Source organism: Myxine glutinosa, chromosome 4, assembly GCF_964187855.1.
Source record: "Myxine glutinosa chromosome 4, kmMyxGlut1.1, whole genome shotgun sequence".
NCBI classification, from domain to species: Eukaryota; Metazoa; Chordata; class Myxini; order Myxiniformes; family Myxinidae; genus Myxine; species Myxine glutinosa.
Window position 1 is genome coordinate 81802647 of NC_136264.1, and position 26528 is coordinate 81829174.

At 44.1% G+C, this 26528-nt stretch overlaps 1 protein-coding gene across 2 annotated transcripts in view; it reads left to right on the forward strand.

Moving 5' to 3' along the window:
• The window catches only part of LOC137424921 (uncharacterized), a 40767-nt gene extending 29857 nt beyond the window's left edge, over window positions 1-10910 (forward strand). For both annotated transcript variants that reach the window (XM_078776084.1, XM_078776085.1), the window contains exons 7-9: window positions 6712-6813; window positions 6948-7050; window positions 7663-10910. In XM_078776084.1, the coding sequence (XP_078632210.1) occupies window positions 6712-6813; window positions 6948-7050; window positions 7663-7831 (374 nt within the window). In that variant the 3' untranslated portion in view covers window positions 7832-10910. The remainder of the gene's footprint in view (window positions 1-6711; window positions 6814-6947; window positions 7051-7662) is intronic.
• The last annotated feature ends 15618 nt before the right edge of the window (window positions 10911-26528 follow it).

Genomic DNA, 26528 nt, shown 5'->3' on the forward strand with positions numbered 1-26528 from the left:
CACAGAAACACACCCACAGGATAACCGAATCGCGGAAAGAATCCTCAAACTAAACATACAGCCGGTAGGGAGCATCATTTACACAAGACTACACTGATATTTACACTACGATCCAGGACCTGTTCTTTGAGGAACACATGCAGATGTTATGCATAGAGAGAGCACGCATGCCAGCATCGATACACCAACCCACGAGTGCCCTGTGGCCCTACGGCCTTTAATAATGTGCAGAGCACCCCGTCCAAGCACCAAAAGCACCACCCCATACATACAGTCAGCACCATCCGGTGCACCAATAAAGTGTTCATAGTCACCGGTGGTGTCGCAGCCGGCCGATGTTCTGCCGCTGGTCTTGCCTTCTTGAAGCACTTGGCCTTCTGGCTTCCTTAAAAAATAAAGAAAGGCGCCAACCGCGTCCATTTCTGAATTGTGGCCGTCAGGGGGCCAACTATAAGTGGTTCACCTGTATGGCATAGGTGCCACGTTGACCCAGAGGTCCATCCACGGGTGGTGCTTGCCCGCAAAAGAACTGCGGTCCATGGTGGGCGGCCACAAAAATTGCGGTCCATATGGTGTATCGATCCAGGCAGCAAGCAGCGAAAGTACAGGCCCACAACTGCGGAGCCAGCACCCCTCTCTCCTCTCTCTCTGCCCCAAAGCCAGATCCTCGGAGGTGGGAGACAAAATAAGACAAGTGAGCAAGGTGGTAAGGGCGCAAAAGTGCACGCAATGCTAGGTAATGCACACTGGGGGCACATGGGAACCAGGTGAGACAGGTACGTTCCTACCGTACGCCCCCCCCCCCACCAGGTAACCTACAGTGCCCCTCCCTTACCCCTTACTGTATCCACAAAACACAACACTACCCATAAACATCTACTTTACACATCAACAACGTCCCTACTGTCTTCCCCGTTCCTCCCATAAACCAAATTCGTCTTCTCTCCCTCCTAACCAATCAAATTTGCCATTTCCAACTCTGATCAAAATTTGCCATCTCCAATTCATCATCAGTCCCTCCTAAGGAGGGAGAGATGGAATCACCCCAATGTCTCATCCACGTCGTGATGCGTCTCACAAATCCAAACAGCAATTCTCATTTCCTGCAACTCAAAACAAGGAAACACAGGTGTGGAGTCATCATCATCACAGGGAAGTGGCTGCGTATGGTGCGACAGGTTCATCAATCCTAACTATTTCCTAAATGACATTAACACACTTTACACTACCCGGGGTCTTTCCCTGCCAATCCATTGGCCAACTTACTCTATGGGTTCTAAAAACCAATTCCCATTGACCAAACTGTGGTGCTTCTCAATTTGGGGTCTCACTCCCCCGATTCAACACTCGGTGCTCTCGCACAATTTCTGGGCTGTGACGTGTAGCTCTCCCAGCAGGTCTACCCACCTGCAAACCTCCACCACTGTAGTTGCCACCCGAGCTTACCTGCTCCTCACCCTAACCTAACTAACTGGGGAAGGCCCTCTCGCACTCTCACCCCCTCAGTGCCCTCTCTGGCACGGGCTGCCCGATCCACACCCGGGATCCTCAGGCACCCACTGACACTAACGGCTCCCAGAGCCCACCTGCGGCCTCACCTGGCCGACATCCTCACAGTGGTGGAGTGCCCAAACCAACTCCACACACTAACAGGCTACACGCCCAGCCATTTCCACAACACTAATGCACCCATCCACAATACCATTCTGCATCCGCACCACAAATGCCAATATCCAACCACAATTTACCTATACCCTCTACCTAACACTTACACTACCCGCCCCGGGTACTCGTGAAAGGGGTCCACTCTTCCCCCATTCACACCTTCGCACCATCCACTCCACTCCGTACCACTTACTCCAACTCTCTCCACACCACTCATTCCAATACTCCATGTATTCCACACACCTGTACTTGCACACCTGTGCTCTCACACCTGGTGCCACCTGCACCCTTCTCTCCCCAAAGCGCATTCGCGCTGATCCACAACACTCACTACTCCCTCACTGCTCCACACACCTGTCCAGTTCTCACACAGCATCATCTCATCTAACTACTCCCCTCTGAAACTTGCGCTTCCCAGTCGTCCCTTTAAACTATTGCGCTCCCTCGTCATTATCATCCACTCTAATCTACCTGCGTCCCCTCTACAGGTATCAGTCACTATCTAAACTTAACGTTACCTAATGTCATCTTCGCTAGATCCCTACACACAATATAGCCTAACCCACCCGGGCTAGTTTTCACTGCCATACACCCCATAAACTATAGCGCATTTGCCCCACCTCATGGGAAGGGTGGCAGGGATGCCACCCTTACCCACCGGGCCCATTTGTGAGGGATGACAGAGTTGCCATCCCACCACATCGGGCATCTCCCACTACCAATTTTGCACATCAAATTTCAACAAATCAAAAATTTGCCAATCACTACTCATCATCTGCCAATCATTACTGCCAATCCTTTGCCAATCATCAAATTTTGTTTTTTTCTAATTTCGGGGCCAAAACACTATCCTCGTCATTACAGTCTACTTACTAATGCCTCTCGGTGCGCCAATTTACTTCTAAAGCTCGGCTTCGTACAGCCAAGCCATGAATGCGGGTTGTTTGGTGCCATCGGCTGGATACGTCCCGCATTCGGTGCAGGGAAGGAGGTTTACCCGGGCCGAGGTCCCACGCACCATCTCGGCACGGAGCCATCCCATGGCCCGATCTCGACCTGCCGGAATGCCTCAACAAAAAGTGGTCGCCATGACGACCCTTCCTATCGGGCTGCCCGCTCCGCCTAGTGGAGCACGGACGCGGCCGTTCAAAGCGAGGCCCAGCGTGGATCGCGTACGGCGGTCCTTTCGAACCCGCCGTGGCTCGGATCCCCGCTGGTTCTCGCGGCACTCGAAGCCCGGCACGCACCGAGGGCCCGATTCGGCTATAAGTCGCTCTAACCGCTAACCCGGTTACCGTCGATGCCTCACCTGCATGCTTACATGCATACGCTACCCCTTTCTTGCTCATACATCCAGCCGTTTCCATGCTCCTCGTCGTACCTTCTCTTACACACCCAGGTACACTCATTCCACTCCCAGCCTTGGTCACACACCTGACCACCGAACACTTTGGCACACATTCGTTGGTCGCACACCTCACCAACACACCTCTTCGCGCCCCTTCCTCGGTCACCTCCTCTGTGACAATCACAGGTGTGCTTTCACTCGCACACCCAACCACGTGCCTCACTACCAATTCCAGCGTGCATTCCCACACACGCTCTACCATTCCAGGTGTGCATCCTTCCATTCCAGGTGTACATCCTTTCTCACCTGTCACAACCAACTCACGCTCCGTGTCACTCTTACTACTCTCACCTCCACTCTCGACAGCGCACTCTTTCCTCATGCACCCGTCCGTTACACACCTTTCTCGCGCACACTCTCCCGTTACACCCTCTGTAACACTCACCACAGGTGTACACTCTTCCTTACTTTTGACAGCGCACTCTTTCCCCATGCACCTGTCCGTCACACATCTTTCTCGCACACCCTCTCCCGTTACATCCTCTGTAACACTCACCACAGGCGTGCATTCTCCCTTTACACCCTCCGTAACACTCCTCACTACGCGCTTCCATGTGCTCCCTCGCACACGCGCTACGACCGACTCACTCTTGACAGCACCCTCATTCCTTGGCACGCACTTTTTCCTCACACACCCCAGAGTCGGACTTTCTCGCACACCTCTGTTTTCGCACACCAGACCTGTCGCACACTTCACCAACGGCCTCTCACGAACACCCGGGTCCATCTCGACCCTCAAGCTCATTAAATCACCTGGCGCATCATACGCACGACCATATTGGTCACCACTTACACCGGGTCCTCTTTCTCTTCGCTTCTCCTCCATCACCTGCGAATCCCTCATCCGGTTAATGAGCACATCATCACGATCCGAACACAGACTTTGGACCAATTCTTTTACTTCCTCCTTTATCTCTTTCTTATCCTCTCTCCGTCGCTTCTTAATTTCGCTCACCCCTTCTTCCACTTCTTCTAATTTCTGCTTCACCTCCTTCATCTCCTCGTGCGCCCCCTTAAGTTCTTCCTCTAACTCCACCTTATTTTTTTCTATGTGCTCCCGCACCTTCAGCTCTTTAACCTCCATCACCTCTACCACCTTGTTCATTTTCCTCGTCAGGTCCTCGTGTACCGTCTGACACTCTTTTTTAATTACCCCTACGTCCTTTTTCATCTCCTTCTGTGTCGATTTTAAACCCTCTATTACCGCTGTGTTCTTCTTTACCTGGTCCCCCAACTCCTTTTGTCCCACTGTCAGTTGTTCTACTCCCAGCGTCAACTCCTCTATACCACCTTGCAATTTTACAGTCCCCTTTCTCACCTCCTTCTCCATGCGCTCCTTACAGTGCCTCACCTCCTCGCGCACTCCTCCGACCTCCTCACTCACCCCTCTTCTGATCTCTTCTCCCATCACTTGCATCTCCTGCCCAGATGCCACCCTCATCTGCTCCATTTCCTCCCTGTGAGCATCCAATTTAGTTTCTACCCCCATTCTGACCCCCTCTATCTGCTGCCCCATTTGTTTAACTTCCCTTTCCGCTTGGTCCCTCATGTCCCTCAATTTGCCTTCCATACTGTTTTCTAACCCCTCTAACCCCTTTTGCATCCCTTCCATTTGATTCTCTTGAGCGACCATTCTGTTTTCTACCCCCATTAACCCCTCCTGTATTTCCCCTAATCTATTGTCTAATCCCTCTATTCTACTCCCTAACCCTCCGATCTGGGCCCCCATCCTTTGTTCTAACCCCTCACTGGTACCCCTCGCTTCGTCCCTCATTACCCCCAATTGCTCACTCTGAGCCCTCGCTTCGTCCCTCATTACCCCCATTTGGCCCTCCAATCGCTCACCCAATCGCTCACTATCAGCCCTCATTTGCTCACTATTAGCCCTCATATCGTCCTTCTGCAGGTTGAGGGACGCCTGCATTTGTACCATAAATTGCTCCATGAGGGCCTGCATTTGCGCCATCCCTCCCACTTGTGCAGCGGGTGCGGCCGCCGTAGCAATGTGCGAGGCGCCATTTTGCGAACCTGCCGCCCTCACTGCTTCGCTCTCCTCTTGTCCCTCAATTTGGTCCTGGATCGACCCTGCCTCACTCTCCTCTACCGGAACCCAGCCGTCTTGATCCGCCATAGCGCGACTTTCAAAATTCGGGTTTTTATTTTTGTAAAACAAAATCAAATTTCGCCGTTAATAATTTCGAGCGCGTGAAGCGCGCTTCGGGTCCGATCTCACTCCTCGACACCAATTGTTACGGACACGACTTAAGATGTTGTGATGGGCCGAGCGGAATGGCCGCCGTGTTCGCACAGTTTACCCGATTAGAACCCGATCCCGCCCGATTCCACTCGAACGTTGGCCAAATCGCGCTATGCTAAATCAATGAAGGAAAGGACACAACGGCTGGGATAAATGAAACGACACAAGGGGGTACAGTTCTCAAGACCTCCGGAGGAGGATATAATTGGTGATGCAGAAAAGGGGTAGATTACAAGGTAAGAGGTAAAGCACAGAAAAGATGGGCACTTAGACACAGTCTTATCTTATCCCCGACAGACCACAGACAAACGGGACAAGACTGACTTACACGGGGATTGATGGCAGGGAAGGACAGGCAGTCGATAGCACAAGGTGCACCTTGGCTCAGGGGCAGAATCAAACACGGTCCGGTCCAGAGATGCGGGGAGGTATTGCAGCGCTCGGAGGTGGCGTCTCCTCTCTCCAAGCTGAGGGCGCATCTGACGTCACCTCCCTCTTCCTGCGCATGCTCAGCGGGGAGTGACACGCCCTCGGCTCGTTGGCTCCGTCCCAGATGGAATCGGCCCGCCGCTTCTATTGGGTGCGGGGGGTTACCGGGCTCCGCCCTTGACGAGGAGCTGACAGCGAGCCCCTGCGTGGTAACCCCGTCGGAGCACATGTTCAATGGCGGCTAACCAAGCCGGAGTGAGGACGCACACTCCCCGCGCCGCCGCCGCTGTTGTTGTTGTTGTTGTTGTTGTACCATGAGGAAGAGCTGCGGGGAGGTATTGGGAGGTCCTAAACTTTCTAACGGTGCCATACAATCACATTCTGGTGCAACGAAGAGTCAGAATTAATGGAAACGAGTCCTTAACTGACATAGACTAAGAATAACTAGCAAGATGTCCTATAGTTGCCTACGTGAGATGCGGTGGACCTGGATGCGACATTTAATGGGGGAAATAGGGGAAGGTCGGGTCTACAGAGTGCTGTTTACAGAAAATGGGACTAGGGAATGGGGGATTGGGGATAGTTGGGAAGTATTGGGGAAATAGGGGAATATTTACAAGCGGATATGGATGGAGGCCAATCTCATATCCGCAACAATACTTTAGCTGGAGAAGTTTATTGATCATTAATTTTGTTTGACCAAGCCCTTTTGTGCACGCTGATGTAAAATTTCTCCAAACTTCCTATCCCATAGCTTGGTAACGGAATGTGAAAATATTCATTCATTCAACCCAAAGATCATGACAGGGATATTGTATTGTAATGTTTCATTGACTTCATGTACAATGTTTCGAAGCTGCAATTTCATTTTAAAGTTTTCTTTCGGATGTAGAATTAATAATTGTCGGCATTGTAGCCCTGAATTAATTGCATGGATTTTTCATTACCTAAGGGTTTGCCGTTATCTGGGCGCTGGTGCTTTATGTCCGCTACTGGTTGAAGCGGCGTGAAGAACTTCGCAAGCAGGCTTTTGATCTGGTGGACAGGATCGCTGGTAAATAGGAACATAATGAAATGTCAGTTTCACAATGCTGAATTGGACATTGTGGACATCACAATGCTGAATTTGATGAACTGTTTGTCAGTTCCTTGTTTGATTTTAACGTGACATTGGCATCTGTTATGTAGCTCTCCTGCAGGCACAAGCTGAGGAGAGCCAGACCGTGTCTTTTATGGAGCCTTTCATGTCAGTCCTTCATGTCCGAGATTCTCTCATCCAGCCTCGTGATAGGTAAGGCCCGAAGGAGTGTGCATGCATACACTCACCAGTCCGACGAGGGAAGTACCTTTGAGTTGCCTCGTGTACTTTCAAATCTTGGCCCGACGATAAACTAGGATTTGTGCTTCACTGGTGGGGCGTTGCATCACAGTGTGTCGTCCCTCAGATGTATGTTAATCTCTGTTTCCCATATGCTGGCATTATGTGATGTACGCAGAGTAGGTGAGTTATCGTCACCATGAACAAATTACAAATTCTTGCACCTTCAGTCGAACGTGAGGTCCTGCCAGCTGGGTTGTGGAAGACTTGTGCTAAAACTTTTCTTAGCTGACCCAAAAATACGATGTGATTAATTTCCCTATGCCCCTGAAGCGTAAAGCAGGGTTTAGCAATGAATCGAGTTCACTTTGTCTGTCTGTCAATCTACAAATGGCAGTTTATGATCAAGAAACAACTAGATTTAAATCGAATGTTGTATTTTGAATGCAAATCAGAAAAGCAACCTGTACTTTAGCAGTACTTTGGCTCTGAATCTGTCCTGATCGCACATGCGCAGAGTGATATGTATTTTTTGTTTGGCATGGTAATATTGGTCTTTGTTGATCTTGCATTCTTGTATTGCAGGGCTCGGTTGATGAAAGTCTGGAAAATGGCAGAAGAGTTTATCAGTTCGCACCGTGAATCTCGAATTCGCACAGAGTGCCAGGTGGTGAATGGTGAAGATTGTGAGGTGTGGCGCTGGGTTCCTGGACCAAGCAGTCCTAAGACTAGCAGGATCAGCCGTCACCTGTAAATATCTGATAATTTTGGTGTGCAATTGGATTATCCAGCATGAGAAGTTGATCTTTTTTGGATAGATCAGTACAGGATAGGAAATAGGAAAATTTGGATAGGAAAATACAGTATGTGCTGCTTTGGATTGACTTTGGAAAAGGTCTAAAAAATACAGTATTTATTTTCCAAATAAAAATGAATGTAGTGTAATGAAGATGCCTTAATGTTCTACGTGCTTTCATAAACTTTGAAAATGAAATACTCTTTGGCACCTGGAGATGAGGATCTGCTTTCCACCCGTGACAACCTTGAAAATCCTCCAACGGCGTAATAACTGGCAGGTAGTGACAACCTGACGAGTGGATGTCCGATATTTTACATTTGGACATGAGAATTCCACCTCATTGGATGAGGAAATGAAAACGAGGTTACTGTAGACAAAAAAAAAAACATCTCCAAATATTGTTTTTGTAAAATTATTTTTTTCTTCATCTCTTTCAGGCACATTTGGAAAAATAAATAAATAAATCGGGCATATCTTTGATGCACTTTGTGCTGATTTGTAGTTGTGCGGTTAAAAATGTATTTTTCTCAGTCGTTTTTTCTAAATAATGCTGCCTTGTAAAAATGGAAACAGTTGTTTTGTGTTGAAAATGTTATGAAACTGAAGTGTTAAGAGCACACTTATTCAATGTCGGGTGAGTTTTCTATTCCCGGCCTTCACGTGTTTTGCTTTTTGGGTAGGGAATGGCTTTATGAATTATTTTTGTCCAAGGTATGCAGTTTTAACTCTATCATCTTCAGTGAAGCAGTGCAAGTCAAATCTGCAGCTGTTGTCATAAAACTTTGACATTATATACTTCTTTTTTTTTACTGCATGCTTTTATGAGTACATTTGCTGTCCTTAAAATACAGTACTGTATTTACCTTTCGTGTTTTTGTCCTTTGAAAACTTGCTGGCTTACCACTGTAGCCTTTAAATCTGTTATTGCATGTTTCTTTCCTGCTCGAGGGTTTTTTATACTTTGTACTCTATTTTTCGCAATACACATGTGAGGAGTACTTTTCCAAAACGTGCAGTCTATCTCGATTTTCACCAAAAGTAATATTTAAAGTTCAATGCTGTACAGAGGTTTACCAACAGGAACTCGTTCAAATTGTCCGATGCAGAGAAAGAGGAAGTATCATGGGAGATATGATGAATAACCTTTCCTTTGTGTCTGAGAAACTTGCAGTAATCTTTCAGGTGTTTTCTGACCCTCCTTGGCAACGTACAGGTAAAGGATAATTCTGGTAATCTTCCAAAAAGTTATATTAGTCCTCTGGACGAAATTAATTTTGCAAAAGCTGGAAAGTTTTGTTTTCCCAAAGACTGATTATCTGGTATTGAATGTAGAGTGCATCAATGCAAGTATAATCATTAATGGTTGCATTAAATAATAAATACTGCAAGTCGTGCACTCTTTTTATCCTTTTCTCAAATTCTTGTTGGCGTGACGGCACGTCTTGGATGATATTGCTTCCGGTATGGGATTTGCTGTGTTTACTTACCGTTGGGTTTGATCTAAAATTCTTTAAGATTTCTATCAGTCAAATGCTACAATAGTTTTTTTTTTTTTTTCCATATCATGCCAACTACCATTGCAGTATGCTGTTAATAATATAGTTTGATTTGAATGCAACATAATTAGCACATGTATGTTATGTAACAAAGAACCACTATATTGTCACTTTCGTTTGAATAGCAACATGTGTTTAGGCCAAGTTTCTTGACAATTATTAGTTTCTTTGCCGGCCTTTTCAAAAGAAGGAGGGGCCACCTTACTATTTGATATTTTCCAGGTTTTTGACCTTTTTTTCCAAGATGGCCACCACATGGTGACATCTACCAGACCAAAGACTAGTACTACCACCAACACACATCCCCATATACCAATAAAAAATTGACATTGGTCATATACCCGATATGTCAACATCTACTGCAGCAGTGGCACTGCCTACTTTACTATGCGCTTGTACGTACTGAACCGATACTAGATATATGCGTACTTGCACTACTATTCTGAGCTGTCTGGTAGTTGTCATCGAACTCTCCATTTGCAAATTCGTTTAAAAACACCTTCGAGAGTCTGGGTTCCATCGAACACCATGCAAGCGTACCATGGCTTCAAACACTTTCTGCCAGCCTTCTGGATGCATACACAAATGAAGACCATTTTATTGATGCTGCATTTCTGGATGCACTGAACTTCTTCAGTAGCTCAATTAAAGCTACCGATAAAGTTTGTTCTTGAGATCGATAACGCATCTGCTATCGCTAGGGCTAGCTAACTTAACTGTACATGTTGCGTATGTATGAACACGTACATGTCTCGAAAATTGCATTCGCTGAGCTCACGGTGCGGCGTGATCAAACGTACTTAGACGAGATTGATTTCATTTGCGGAGTGCAAGGCCTATAGGGACCTCAAATTTATTGTTGGTCTAGATTCCAGACTCAGACAAAAATAAAAAAATTGGGGGAAATTCCCCAAATTTGGGGAAATTTGGGGCACAATTGTTTTTTTTGGGGAAATTTTATAAAGTGGAAAAAGCAACCCACCAATGTATGGCCTCTGAAAAGGAAGCATGTGGGGTTGAAGGAATCTTTTTTTTATTTTTTAGATATCGGAGAACAAAATAGTATATATCAAACAGGAAGTGGACGGGGACGAGAAACTAATAATTTATTTTACTTGACCTTACATTGTTAAGATAAATAATTCCGACATGACGTACCTACCAGATGTTTGTACAATTGTATCGTTTGGATAAAACACTATTTGTTGTCTGAAAGCCTCTTTTAATTCGACTATAGAAGTTATTGCAATAACGAGTACTATGGTTTCTACCTGTGAGAGGTTCAATTTGGATGATTGCAAGACATTGATCGTATTGCTTGCAAATTCTCCTGATTGGTCGTTTTGCAAAATCCTTTGTACTTTTTCTTTACATATCTATATATTTACATATATGACGAATCTTTTTTTTTTTTACTTTTATTTACTGTTGTGCAGGCAAGAGGTTGAAAAATAAAATATGCAATTGAATTGCTTTTATTTTTTTTTGTCAATTGTCTTGTTATTCTTTATCTACTTATTGACTTGAAAATCATTTTCCAGTGGGAGAGACAGAGGTTAGGGGGATGGGTTTGTGTACGTAGTGTGTTCAACTATTTTATGTATGCAGTGTTTAAAAGGCCCTTTTTTGTCATAAGAAATGCAACAGAGGGCAGCATTTTTACATGCAGATATAGGCAGTTGGATGGGATGCCTTTTGATCCAGGGAATTGTAGGAACAATCCAGTGCAGAGGTAGTACACTTACCTTTGAGACGTCTAGTCTGTGTTCAGTTCCTGACCCATCTATGAACTGTCGGAGATGGGAGAACCTGCCCGAAAGACAACAGTCGCTGCAGCACTTCATAAATCTAGGCTTTATGGGAGAGTTGCCAGACGGAAACTACTCCTGAGAAAATGGCACAGCACACCTTGAGTTTGCAGAAAGGCACATGAAAGACTGAGAGCATGAGGCAAAATATTCTGTGGTCTGATGAGATGAAAATTGAACTCTGGCCTGAATGCAAAGTGCTACATCCAGTGGAAACGGAGAACAACTCATCACCCATCTAACACCATCCTTACCGTGAAGCATGGTGGTGGCAGAATCATGCTTTGGGGATGCTTTTCAGCAGCAGGGACTGGGAGACTTGTAAGGATAGAAGGAACAATGAATGGAGCCAAACACAGGCAAATCCTTGAGGAGAACCTGCTTCAGAGTGCAAAAGACGTTGGACTGCAGTGAAGATTTACGTTCCAACAGGATGATGACCCCAAGCATATAGCCAAAGCAGCACTGGAATGGCTTCAGACCAAGAACGTGAAAGTCTTTGAGTGGCCCAGCCCAAGCCCATACTTGATTCCCATTGAGAATCTGTGGAGAGATTTGAAGATTGCTGTTCATCATGCTCCCCATCCAACTTGACAGAGCTTGAGCAAATCTGCAAGGAAGAATGTGAGAAACTCCAAATCCAGATGTGCAAAGCTCATACAGACATACCCACGAAGACTTGAAACTGGAATCGCTGCCAAAGACGCTTCTATGAAGTATTGACTTCGTGGGTTGAATACTTATGTGTATTAGATATTTCTGTATTTCATTTTAAATTATTTTGTAAAAAAAAATATATACTACTGTGTTCAAAAAGTATCCGACCTTTATTTTCCGTGCGTAAAAAAAAAGAAGCTAGGGAGGCGTTGATTGGTGCACGTATGTAGGTGATCCTAATGCACACGCGTGACATTTTTTCCCACCTGCAGAAGCTGTCATTCGACGGCAGACCGCCGATGAGTGAGGACATGTAAGTGAGTGCCGTCGGATTTTCGTTTTTGACAAAATGACGGAAAAACTTGAACAACGCTACTGCATCAAATTTTGTGTAAACCTTGGCGATTCCCAAGTGGAAACGATCCGCAAGATTCAACACCGTTCATTCCATTATGAAGGAGGATTTGGGCTTCAGGAGAAGCTCAGCGAAGTTCGTACCAAAGCTGCTAACGATTGAGCAGAAGCAACTCCGTTTGGAGATCGCACAGGACATGCTGGAGACTGTGAACAGCGATCCCAGCTTCCTCAACACAGTGATCACTGGCGATGAGTCCTGGGTTTATGGGTATGACCCAGAAACCAAGTTGCAGTCATCACAATGGAAGCATCCAACATCCCCGAGGCCAAAAAACACAAAATTTGATGCAGTAGCGTTGTTCAAGTTTTTCCGTCATTTTGTCAAAAACGAAAATCCGACGGCGCTCACTTACATGTCCTCACTCATCGGCGGTCTGCCGTCGAATGACAGCTTCTGCAGGTGGGAAAAAATTCACGCGTGTGCATTAGGATCACCTACATACGAGCACCAATCAACGCCTCCCTAGCTTCTTTTTTTTTACGCACGAAAAATAAAGGTCGGATACTTTTTGAACACACTACGTATATTCCACTTTGACATTATGCACAGATCAGTGACAAAAATCTCAATTAAATCCATTTTTAATTTCAGCTGTAACACAACAAAATCTCAAAAAAGTCAAGGGTTTATACTTTCTGAAGGCACTGTACACTGAACTAATCCATGTTGTATCCCTTTAGCCCTGAGACCCCTACGTTTATAGGGTTACAAATGTGACCACAAAAATGATCTCAAATCAACTCTTCCAATTCATTGTCATTATTCTGTGAATTCAATCATCCCACAACAAATCAGTTATTTTCTACAGATAGATAACCTATAGACATGTGTCAGATGTATCTCTGTTTTATTAAACTTCAAACACCCAAACAACAATAAGATATTTTATAAAGCGGCAGGCACGACACTTTCTGAAAAGTAGCTCGACCAACTCTACCAACCACAAAGATGGTGGCACTTGCCACACTCAGCGGGGCATTTCCTAACAAGGAATTTCCTCCTCCCCATGGATGCCAAACTTTGGAGGTTGTTCATGCTCTATCCTTTCAAATGCTGAACGTCAAGCAAGGAAGCAGGACGTACGTCATTTATAAAGTCTTTGGTCTATTTTGTAGTACAGTAACAAGGTAGTTTGATGCAGGAGAAGGCCATTCCTGCCCACAATAGGAATGATGTAAAGCTTGGGAGTGGAATGTTTCAATTGCCTCAACAGAAGACAGCAACACTCCTTGTGTTGAGGGCAATTCAGAAGGAAGGCTTCTGTGCTGGAATGAAAAAGTTGGTCGATCACGAGATGAAGTGCATTGAAGAGGTTGAGATCAGCTAGAATATTCTTCATCACCGGCCACCATTATCCAACCTTACTTGTGGGGCTGGTCGGGGGCCCAAGCTTTCCCAAACCGGCTGACCAGGCCTGACATTCGACTAGTTAGGGCAGGAATTTGGAATTTGGCCATGATGCTAGCCATAGCTCGCCTAGTATTCTTCAATAGATTATCTTCCACACCCTTCACTGTATTGATTGACTTTTAACAGATGAAATCCAAAAGCATGATATTTTCTACCCCGTAAACACCCACCTCGCCCAAGCCTACCTCCTTTCAAATATGTAGTTTTTCCTTCTTGAGAGGTTCCTTCTATGTCCATGTTGTCCACCCCATGTGTACTCCTATATGCCTCATCCTCCCCCCTCCCCTCCCCTCTATTGTTTATCCAAGCCTTCCTCGTTTTTGTCCCTCAACCCAACTGTTGGTGTTTCCCCCCTCTTTCTACTGTTCCTTTTGTTCTGTTGCCTCCTGATATGTTCAGTGTACATTCAGTAGGAGCGTATGGTAACATCACTTCTGAGTTACATCCAAGTATACACTCCGCTGCATGCCTCCTTCAGGTATTGTTCACTTTCCATCCATCTGGTCTGGTGTTGCTCTTCTTGTGTATTTGCCTCTTTGTGACATGTGATTTATCTGCTCAGATGTTATACTTTTGCTTGGGTCGGCATCTAACATTCGTTCTTGGTTTTAGTGCCATGCTATTCCCGAAAAATGGTTTTGCACCAAATACTGCATATTGTCGTGTTTCTAGCGATTAAAATCTCCCAGGAACGAATAGCCGAGCAAGCTTCAACTCCGAAGCATTGATCAAATGCGGACTTGATATATTCACGGGGGAAGAAAGGGAAAGGAAACGATGAAGGGTCTTACCTGTGGTCCGCTGGTAGTTGCCGAACCTGCAAAAAAAAAAAATAGTGTGATTATGTAGTGCACTTTCATGGGCACTTCCTACTAGTGTCTATGGTGCGGTGCCAAATGAGATAAAGGATAAATCACAGAGATTTGACGAACAAGGTAGAAGTTAACATAATCCCTACAACTAGTTAACATACCCCATTCCTCGTAATAGGGACAAATATACACTTAATCCGACATCCGGGCTAACAAGTACTTTTTACATGGTGGTTTTTACACGACAATCGGAGCATGCTACCTATACAAATCTACCAGGCCTAAAGTCATCACTACCCCACCTACATAATATTTTGGCAAATCTTAAGGACAGGTGCAATTTTTTAGACTCTTAAGTATTTATGTTGTTGTTGTTGTATAGCCCCAGTCAGTTCTCTCGAACAAGCCCGCGGCACGGAGACAGCCGATCGATCTTCCAGGAGTGACCCAAAGATACCCCACATCCAAGATGGTGCAACGAAGTCAGGGCCACGACAGAGTTAGAGAGAGAGAAAGAGAGACAGAGACAAGAGGGAAAGGACCGGTCCTTGGTGATCAATCGGCACTCTGACCATGACCGCGCTGCCCTGACGAATCTGGGCAGCAGATAAGAATGGGGAAGATTTGGCCCCCGACTTATTTTGAGGGGTAAAACCACCACGAAGAGGCATCCACGATAGTTGTTAGTATGTCTGTTTATCAATCTTGTGATGTGGTACCAGATACATCAATATCACAGAAAAGTTTTCTCTATTTGAAAAGTAAATAGGTTACCACAATTCTGTAGAAGTTCCGATGGACTCATTTCAAATGTTGACTTTGTTTGTAATAGATTCCTGCACAGTAATGGAGAAACGTTCACAAGCTTTGCATACCCATGGAAGTACAAATAACTGCTGAATGAAACGTCGGTGAAGCTCATGAGATGGGATTTTGCAAATACAGCCATTGAACAGGAGAGGGCAGTCAATGGCAGTTTAACGTGTCGCATCTTCATTACAGAATGTGGATCTTCATTTGGCTAACCCCCGCTCTAGTAGGGAAAATGGCCTTTAAAATGCATGTTGTTTGTTGTATCTTCATTACAGAAGGTTCACCTCTGAACGCGTCTCGCTTGGGTTCAAATGTCGACTCTATGGGCTTCTGAACCACTCATTGTTTTATTCACTGATTTCTCCTCTAGGAGCATATTGTCCACAAAATTCATACTGAAAAAAGTTAAAACCAGTTTTCCTAGACAAAATGGGATAAAATCCCAGAAATCAACAAAAATAGAGTTTTCTCAACCCATAAATTGTTAAAAGGGGTTTTTTAAAGAAACTTCATTTACTTACAATTAAAAATATTTTTTGTAAAACACCTTTTTCTCCTTTTAAAGGCACATAAATTTATGAATTTCACTAATGATCAAATTACACAATATATAATTAACAATGAAACTTTAGAGCAAGATTGCACAATAAATCACTGACTTATTTTCACTTCATTAATTTAGCTCTATTAGCTCGGTAATTCAGAACCCCCAAACCTAGATAACATGACTTATTTTTGATTGTACTTTTCTTATACACAAGGTCGAGGCTTTTTTGACCCACCCACCCTCCATTTTTCTCCAATTCTCCCCTCACCCCTCTCACCCCTCCTCCTCAAAGCATCCTCCTCCACACTTCCTCTCCCTTCCAACTCTTACCTCCATCTCCTCCAACCCTCTTCCCCATTGTCCCCCCCCCCCCCCCTCAAACAACACCTCACCTCATCAGTACCTCATCCAATCACCATCAAACCTTTTGTCCTCCTCATCCTTCCCTTTCTCCTCGCTCTTCTGAAATCTCCGACACACTATTAACAGCCTTCCCGACCTCCTCCTCCTCTCCCTCATCTTACCCCGCCCCTCCCTGTTCTGTATCCGATGCCCCCCCTTCCTCTTCCAACGGTGTGGACCTCAAACATCCGGAGCCTTCGCTCTAACCTGACTGATCTCTCCATACAGGTTGCTTCTGACAAACCAGACTTGTTCTGCTTAACAGAAACTTTCCACCTTCAAGATGTCTCTGATTCCTTAATATCTCTTTCTGGTTAATCCCTCCTTTGGTATGATAGACCTGAGCCTCGTCCTGGAGGTGGGGTTGCTATCTTTATCAAACACTCTCTTCCTCACTCTCCCTGCACTGCCCTCTCTCCACCTCACCCCCAGGAGTACTTCTGGCTACGGCTTCCCCTTCGATCCCACCTTTTGGACATATGTGTGTTGTCCCGCGCACCAAACAGTGATAACTCCATCTACATCTCGCTGTCTGATAACATGGACCAACTTGTATCTACTCATCCCAACTCTCTCTCTTCCTCCTATGTGGTGATTTGAACTGTCATCTTGCCAGCTGGCTGGGTGTGGGTACTTCCCACACCAGCCATGGCACCTCAGCAAAGGAGTTCTGCTATCAACTGGGTCTGACACAATCTGTCAATTTCCCAACCTGGATCTCAGCCAACGGAGCATTTTCTCTCCTAGACTTTGTCATGACTAACTTCACTTCAAATATCTGCTGCTCTTCTTCTGCTCCAATCGGTTCATCTGATCATGTGTTTGTTAAAGTGGACATCTCTCTGACCATTCTCAGAGAGCCTCCTCAGCGTCGACGAGTCTGGCATTTCACTCAGGCCAACTGACACGGTCTTCAAGCAGCCATCAATGATCTGTACTGGTCTCCCATCTCTACTGCCTCTGACATCAACTCATCCTGGGAATTCTTCCAAAGTAAATTGCTCTCTCTCATGCATAGATTTATCCAATCTCGTCTTCAGTTGTCATACCCTTCCTCCCGTCCATGGTACACGGAATCTTGTGGTGAGGCAGTTGCCCTGAAACAACTTGCCTTCGCCTCCTGGAAAGCAAATCCAACGGAAGGCAATCTCATTTCCTTCCACAAAGCCCGGAACAAGTGTGTGTCTACCCTCAGGAGAACAAGGAAACACTATCTCTCTACTCTCAAGACTGAACTCTCAAACCTGTCTCCCTCTTCCAAATCCTGGTGGCATCTGGTGAAATCTGTTTCTGGAGTTTGTTTCCCCTCCATCCCACCCCTTACCTCAAATGGCTACAAAGCTGACTCCGCATGTGAAAAAGCTGAATGCCTCAACTCTGTGTTTGCCTCAAAATCTTGTGTCCCAAACCCATCTCTCTCTGTACCCACCACACCCAGTCAATCCCAGCTGCTCCTGGACTCTGTGTCCTTCTCTCCTGACAAGGTGGAGAAGTTTCTGTCAAACCTCGACTCTGATTCTGCAACTGGACCAGACGGCATCAGCCCACGGGTCCTAAAATCCTGCTCTGCCGCTCTTTCACACCCTCTCTCTGTTCTCTTCACCCTCTCTTTTGCTCAAGGTCATCTGCCATCAGCTTGGGAATCAGCCAACATTACCGCTTTACACAAAAAAGGTGCAAAAACAAATCCTTGCAACTACATAGTCCGTGGGCTGAGTAGGGTTTACATGCACCCCCCCCCCCCCCACAACTTAACTTCCCGGGTATGTCCATGTACCCCCCACCCTAGGGGTTAGGAAAAACCATGTTAACAGAAAAAAAACTCATTCCCTCATAGTTTGACCTCTGATGACCTCATTAGTGACCTCATTTGCATATAACACATATCATTGTAAAGAGTGTCCCAGGACAAACATTTTGAGGGGTCATATGCAACCATAGGATGACTAGGTAAAAAGTTATGGCCATTTGAATTTCGCCTACCCCTCATTTTTGGAAATCACTGACACAGGGGGGGTAACATCAAAATATGCGTGGGAGGTACCTTGGGAATGAGTTTTTTTTCTGTTAACATGGTTTTTCCTAACTCCTATGGTGGGGGGTACATGGACATACCCGGGAAGTTAAGTTGTGGGGGGGTGCATGTAAACCCGACTCAGCCCACGGACTAACAGACAATTCAGCCTGGTGCAAATTATCAGCAAAGTCATGGAATCCATCATTGCTTCGGATATCAAATCCTTCCTCTTCTCCAATGGCTTTTTCTCGGATCATCATTTTGGATTCAGACCAGGTCATTCTACACTGGACATGCTGCTTCTGCTGTCTAAACAATGGATGGAGGTCTTCAATGCCAAACAGGAAATCAGAGCTGTCTCCCTTGACATATCACGTGCCTTCAATACGGTCTGGCACCCCGCTCTGCTCACCAAACTCTCCTCTGATGGTATCCACCCATGAAATCTCCACCCATGGCGTGCGGACTTCCTCTGTGGTCGTGGTCAACGTGTGGCCCTGAATGGATTTCTCTCATCTCCTCTTCCTGTTCAGGCTGGAGTTCCCCAAGGCAGTGTTCTGGGTCCTGTGATTTTTATGGTCTTCATCAATGATCTCTCTGACTCTCTGGAAACCCTCTCTCTCTCTTTGCTGATGACTCCACTCTCTGCCTCTCCATACCTCATCCCTCAGATCAGCAGTCTGCAGCCTCCTCCCTCTCCGCAGACCTTGACAAAATCAGACTGGTCAAACAAGTGGAACATGTCTTTCAATCCTGACAAATCTCACACTCTTACTATGTCTCTCTGAAAAGACCGACTGGACAACCCTCCCGTCTACTTTCTCAACAATCCTCTCCAAGAAGTTCTGTCACTCAAGCTTTTGGGTCTCACTATCTGCCATGATCTTTCCTGGGGAAACCACATTTCCAGGCTGGCCGCCAAAGCCATTTGCCGACTGGGCATCCTCCATCGTGCGAAGTCCTTCCTTGGCACACCTGAGCTCTTCACCACATACAAGGCTTTCATCTGTAGCTCAATGGAATACTGTTCTCCCCTCTGGGCTGGTGCTCCTGCCTCACACTTAGCTCGGCTTCACTCTGTTGAAACCAAAGCTTTAAGAATCATTGGAATCTCCCGAGATGAAGCTGATTGTGAGGGCCTTTCACTCACTCACCGCAGATAGTTAGGTGGTCTTTCTGTCTTCTATCGACTCCTCTCTGGCCTCGACCCCCAGCTCTGTCTGTGCTCTGTCTGTGCTCTGTCCCCCAAATACCCCTACAGGTCGCACAAGATCTGCCAGCAACCCTCTTCTGGTGAAACTGCCAAAATCAAGACTCTCTACTCACCACTCTTTCATTCCTCTTTTCTTCCACCTCTGGAACAAACTCCCTCAATCTCTTCAATCCCACTCCTTCCTCCAGGTCTTTAAAACAGCTGTTCACCACCATCCAAAACCTTGATCTTTTCTACCCCTGTTAATTCACCCCAGATCAACTTTTCTGAAATACTGACTTCTTTCCTGGAAGTCCTAGCAGTCAGTGTCCATGTGTTTTATACCTCTCCCACCCACTCCTCCCCTTCCCACACCTCCTCCCCCCCAAGCCCTCTCCATTCCACAGATCTCCCGATGTCCCTTCTCTCAAATGTTGTGCTCGTGTGCTCCCCCCTCTCTCCACATCTTGTCTCCTGCTCCCTTTATTTTGTCTTATGTGTCTGCTTTTTTTTTTTTGGCATTAATATTAGCTTTTACATGAGCCTCGATCTTGTATGGAAAAAACCCCCCAAAATAAAACCCAGAATTCACCTACGTGAAGTTTTCCAATAAATAAATAATGGTCATTGTGAGGAAACACATGTTGGGAAAATATAAAATAATTACAAAAGATGCAGATAGGATGTTCCTTTCACCATACTATAAGGGTGAAGGTATGTTTGTTGGTAGAGGATACTATAAACATAAGAGACAATGGGATGTAGGACATCAATTTAGAAATAAAGAAGATGGGATAATTGATACTCTCATGGGTATTGGTTCAAATATTCTCAAACATAAAGACCTAATTGGTTCAACCGCTGCTGCAGTGGGAAATGTAGCGGGTGCTATAAAGAGTATAAAAGATGCTCAAAAGGAGTCTCATAAATTACAAGCAATCAAAAAATTTTAGAAAGGCAAAACTCAACTATCTCCACAAGTATGACAAAAAATAATTCAAATAATTGAGGGGTCAGGATTGCAAAAGTTTTAACAACTTTTTTTGTACTAAATAAATACAAGTATGGAAGCAATTGATAGTATCTATGATTTGGATGATACGATTATCATTTCAAACTCTACTAAAAAGGAAGACTATTTTAAGGTAAATGCTATAACAGGAACAGACTGGAATTCAAACGGAACAAAACGTTTTGAAATAAATAATCAACAAACTTCCTTGAATCTAGCTGATAGTTTCTTGTTGTGTAAATTTAAATTCACTAAGGCTGCGAATAATACTAATGCTACACTCGTAAATGATTTCTTCTGGAAAATGTTTGATAGTGTCCGTTTGTATATTGGAACACAAGAGGTTGAAGCGGTTGATTATGTCTCTGCTACATCTGAAATGATGAAATTTACACTATATTCGTTTAGTGATAGAATGGGTAAGGGAGCTGTTGAAGGTTTTATTACTGATATGTCAATGGGAACAAACACAGACCCTGGTTATATTCAAAGAAAGTCAATGTATAACTATGATACAAAAGCAGAAAATAATTTTACTCTAGCAGATCCTCTTAAGGGTATATTCGGATTTTGTGATTATGATAGTTTTGTTTGGATTTAAAATTAGATTTCAACTACAAAGGAATGATAATGTAAATAGATTGCTTTTTTGTGCTGCTAATGCTTTTGGTGATGATAAAAAATTTGTTATTGATGAAATGTGTTGGTATATTCGTGAATATACTCCTAATCTTAAAACGGAAGAGATGTTGAATAGAAGACTTAACTCAAAGAAACCGCTAAATGTATCATACCTTAAAAGAAGATGCCAACACATTAAACTGAATGAAACTACTTACACTTGGAATTTAGGTGTTCTTCAAGGAAAGCCACGATACCTATGGCTCATTTTTAAGAAGCCTTATGGAGATGAAGGTACTGATAAGTATAATGCGCTGAGTGATAATGCTAAGGTGAAACAATTTCGGGTTTCGCTGGATGGTACATTTTATCCGCGAGATAGATTGGAAATTGATTGGGGAAAAAATGATTATGCGGAAGCCTACAAGTTTTACCAAAAGTTGTGTGAAAGCAACGGTAATAAAGATCCCATTTTGGATATGGTTGCGTTTCAAAAACTTTGTACAATCTATGCAATTGAGCTGAGTTCTCAAAAGGAAACTATAAAGTCTAAGAGTGGATACTTCCCTATACATTGAAAGGGCAGAGAGTGAAGAAGTTGATACATATTGTTTGCTTTTGGAAGAAATAGAATTGCAGATTAATACAGATAATGGTGTTATGATTAATATCACATACATTTTTCTAATAAATAAATGAGTAGTAAAGAAACAACTGGGGTATATATTAATCAAATGAATCTTTATAAACAATTATCTTGTATTCAAAATCAAAAGCCTTGTATTATTAATGTTAATACAATTAAAAGAAAAGGAGCAGTAAGAATTGATGTTTTACTCACAAGAGAGCAGGTTAAAACACGAAATGATACTGGCTCACTTAAAATTAAAATGCCAAAGCCTATGTTAAAGAAATATTCAACATGGGAAAAAGTGGAGGATTTCTTCCATTTCTAATTCCTTTATTTGCTGGTTTAAGTGCGGCGGGAGCATTGACGGGTGGTATTTCAGCAGCAGTAAAAACTGCCAACGAAAGGAAGGCTCAAATACAGGCTCAAAAAGAGTTGGAAAGACATAACAAGGAGTTGGAGAAACAAATTAGTGGAAGTGGTGGAATTGTAGATTTTGCTGAAAAGCTTGAAAGCCTACCTGATAAAGCGAGATTGTTAGTTGGAGATATGCTTTCTTCTATCGCACAGGCAGGTGTAAAACTAACTAAAAGGGGTAATGGATTATATCTTTCTCATAAATAAATGGATAAATGGTTTAAACAATTTGGAAAGAATACAACGTCAAATATAGAACTAGCTAAGTATTGTAAAACACTAAAAATTTATAATGTGGTTATTTGTATGAGAGATGAATGAACAAAGTTATCAAAAAATACAAAGAATATTATTATGAATTTAGAAGATAATAATAGGAATGGTTCTCATTGGGTTTGTATTCATAATAGCCAGGAAAAAAATTTTTTTTGATAGTTATGGGATACCACCACCTGTTGAAGTTATAAAATTCTTACAGAATGGTGTTTATCAAACATTTCAAGTTCAAGACATTAATTCCAAATGTTGTGGTCAATTATGTTTATCTGTATTATTTCAACTCAAAATGACATGTTGGAAAAGATGGTTCTATCTTTGGAGTATCCCGAGAGTTGGATATTGATTTATCAAATTATTATACAAAGGCACAGGGTGAACGACAACAATATAATATAACAACAAAATATTAACATGAAAAATACTTATAAATTTATCAATTATCCAAGCCCCACAGATGACTTAGTTAGATTAAATGATTTATCACAATATATATAACTTTAAATAAAATGGCTATATATTCAAAAGATGTAGAAATGTTGAATACATCCCCAGGTCATACACAATTCACAGTTCCAATTAAAATTAACTTTTATAAAGAAGGCCGTTACAATTCACATAAAATTCACATAAATTAAATCAATCACATAAAGAAGAATATTATCCACTTGGTGAGGATAATGAGATATGTGGAACCACTGTTAGTTATCAACAAATAGAGGAATTTAATTAGGCTGAAATAAACAACAGTTTTGCCACAGTTTATTTAATGAAAACACAAAGAACAGGGTTTTTTTTTAGTAAGCCGGGGAATACAAACTGAATACAAACCTTCCACCTATCATCATATTAATCTCTTATATGTTTCTGATACATAAATGACAACAAGAAGACTTCAAGAAAATTATCATTTCTGTATCCAACCATACCTACAAGAAAAGGGTATTCGGTATTTTAATAAATATGTTATACAACATAAGAATGGGAGTTTTTCAATTAAAGATTGGCTTTATACTAATGTTAATAAACCGACAAATGTAGATTTAATTAAAATGTTAAATAATGAAAAAGTTTTAGAGTTTATAAAACACAAAGCTCTTTTAGAAATCCAGAAGAAACTTTATTGGTTTTCTGTTGTAAAAATATATATTTTGGATACAGGAATATCAAGATGTTCAGATGAATATATGTTCGATATTCTATGGGGAAATGGTTCAAGCGTAGTATGGGATGAGGAAGGAGTTGAAGAAGAAAATAAGGAAAGGGAGAAAAAGAGAGGGAGGAAAGGGAGAAAAGAGAGGGAGGAAAAATATAAAAAGATGGAAACCAGTGAGATTAATAAAAGATTGGAGGTATTACAGAAAATAAATCAAACTCAATGCACTGAGGAGAAAAATAAAGAAATTAAAAGTCTTATAAAAATATTAGCTTTAAGAGTGCTTGACATACCTTCAATTTCAGGGAGGAGATTTAAACGAGAAATTGGGGACAAGGAAGAAGGAAAAGATTATGTAGTTGATGATGTTGGTGTTATTGACTTGAGTTAAAGTTTAACATATTGTTATGAATTTGGTAGAGCAATATGTAGAGCAGAGTATATCTGAGTAGGTAAAATGCTCTGGGATGTCGCGAAAGCTAGAACCCACTATGTACCTTTAAGTTAGTATGTGTAGGCGTATGCCGGGATAATTGCGTATTTATTTCCTGTACGGGGACAGGAAGTGCTAAGTAGTTAGGGCGATAAGGGTAACTTTGTGTGTTTTCCCACCCCTGTGGTCAGTCCAATGACCCTTTTGGCACCGCACCTAGATAGTAGGAATTCATCCCCCTAGCGCACCTACATTAATCAATTCCCTTCCCTTTCACATCAATGAAACAACACCGACCAAAACGCACCCTGCTGAGACACGATGAGAAGGGGGTGGATCTTTTGACGTCATGGGGAAGGGCGGACGAATGGACGTCACGAGAGGGCGTGACAGTGCGTGAGTGAAGTGACGACACGAAGGAGAAGAAGAGACTTCGGAGTTGGACACGAGGCAGAGCAGACGCCATTTGGGGGAGCTGAGAGGATTCAGTCGTGATAAGAGTGCACTGGACATTTTTCCACTCTCGTTCTTTCCTGCCTTCGTTCCCTCCATCTTCCCTGCGATTGGATCGCGTGCTTGCGTGGGCGGCTGTCGTGCCGAGGTTCGCCCCGTTGGTGGCCGTATTCGTGGCCTCTTGCGTACCATCGCCAACCACTCACGATCTCCAAGGTGCCGGGCAGAGACGACAGCCCGAGAAACCGTGGTCCTTAGGACAGGGTGAGCGTTTGAGAATTGCGGGGCGAGAGGACTGGGGTCGGCGAGCGAGTCGCGTCGGGGAGACCACTCCCACCCACGTGTCAGGGCCTAGCCATCCGAGGTCTGCACGATCTCCACGCCACGCTCCCGAGCGAGCAAAGCTAAGAACGCACCACACACACACACCCTCTTTGTTCATTTCGTCGTCTGCCCTGTGGTTTGTTTAATAACTCCGTCGAGTGGGAGTACTCCATATAGGGGGTTTAGAGCATCATATTTCTTTGTTCTCGGAACCGTTAATAAATCCTTGTATTATTTTCTATATATATCTGAACGCAGTTTCCTGTTTGTTTTTACTAGATAAGGCGGCGGAGCTTTGCTGTGTCCTGTCCCGCCATTCCGCGCGTTTAACTTTAAGTTTAAGTGTTTGATTTGGAATCCGCTATTGAGTTTTCGCCTCGGGAGTTAAAGCCTCGTTATCGGCAATCCGCAACTGTGGTGTTAATCGCGGTTGCGCGACAAGTGGTGTCAGGAGTGTAGGATTCGAACCTGTCGGACAAATTTTTTTGTCCGCGGCGAGACATCGACACGTTCGGGCGTACATTGCGCCCGACGTTCGAACGCAAAATTTTTATCGGCGAGGCAGAGAAATTTAGTAATCAATTGGGCATACGGAGCGCGATATCGCGTCTTCGTCAAATTGAAATTGTGTTACTGGAATTAAAATAAATACGCGCGTGGGAAACAATCTTCCGGAAGGCGGATGTCGGAGATTGATGAGATGGAGGTACGCAGCGAGGCCTCGTCAGCGTCGGGAGTGAGCCGGAAATAGGGGAACTAGATGTAGAGGTGAGCCTTGGAACCTCCCCCGTCCCGAGCACCAACTTACCCCCCTCCCCCACCGGGGAGTCTGGAGCAGTAGGAACGGCCCCGACAACCGACCAGATGTTGGGTCAATTGCTTAAGAAAATGGAAGGGATGGAAAATAACAAAAAAAGATATGGGAGATATGAACGCACAGAGTGAGCGAGCCAGTCGGGAATTGAATGACAAAATTGATGTGCTGGAAAATAAAATGAGTAATGATATGGGAGAAATGAAAAACAAAATGGAGTCCCAGGGGAATGAATGGAGGGAAGGCCTGAAGGATATGAGTGACCAAATTAATGGATTAAAAGGGGAAATGAATGCTCAGAACGAGCAATTGGAGAACAAAATTAATGCCCAAACCAAAAACATGGAGAGGCAAATGGATTGATTAAAGGAGGGTTTGAAAGAACAGATCGAAGGGATGGACAGCAAAATTGAGGGATTGGAGGGAAAAGGGAATGAACGAATGAATGAACAAATGAAGGAAAGAATTGAAAAATTGGAAGGAAAAATTGGGGAAATGGCAATTGTGGCAAGTGTACAGGTGAGCGGGGAATGTCCACAGTTGGATGGGGAATGTGTACAGGTAGATGGGGAATGCCTGCAGGTAAACGTGGAGTATCCACAGGTGAGCGGGGAGTGCCCACAGGCGAATGGGGAAGGAAATTTGGAATGTGAGAGTTGTAATGGGGAATGTTTCCCACATTCTGGCCTGGTTGTTTATCGGGACCGTGTGGATGTCACAACACCCCAACCGGGGGATGAATTTGGAATTGTGCAGCACCAGGGCGGTGGTGCGGAGCAAGAGGGGGTAGAGTTTTTGGGGGTCCGTGCAATGGAGCCGGACTGGGTATTTATTGGGGATATTGATCAAAGCCTGGCGGGGCCAGGAATGATTTGTGGAAATGATG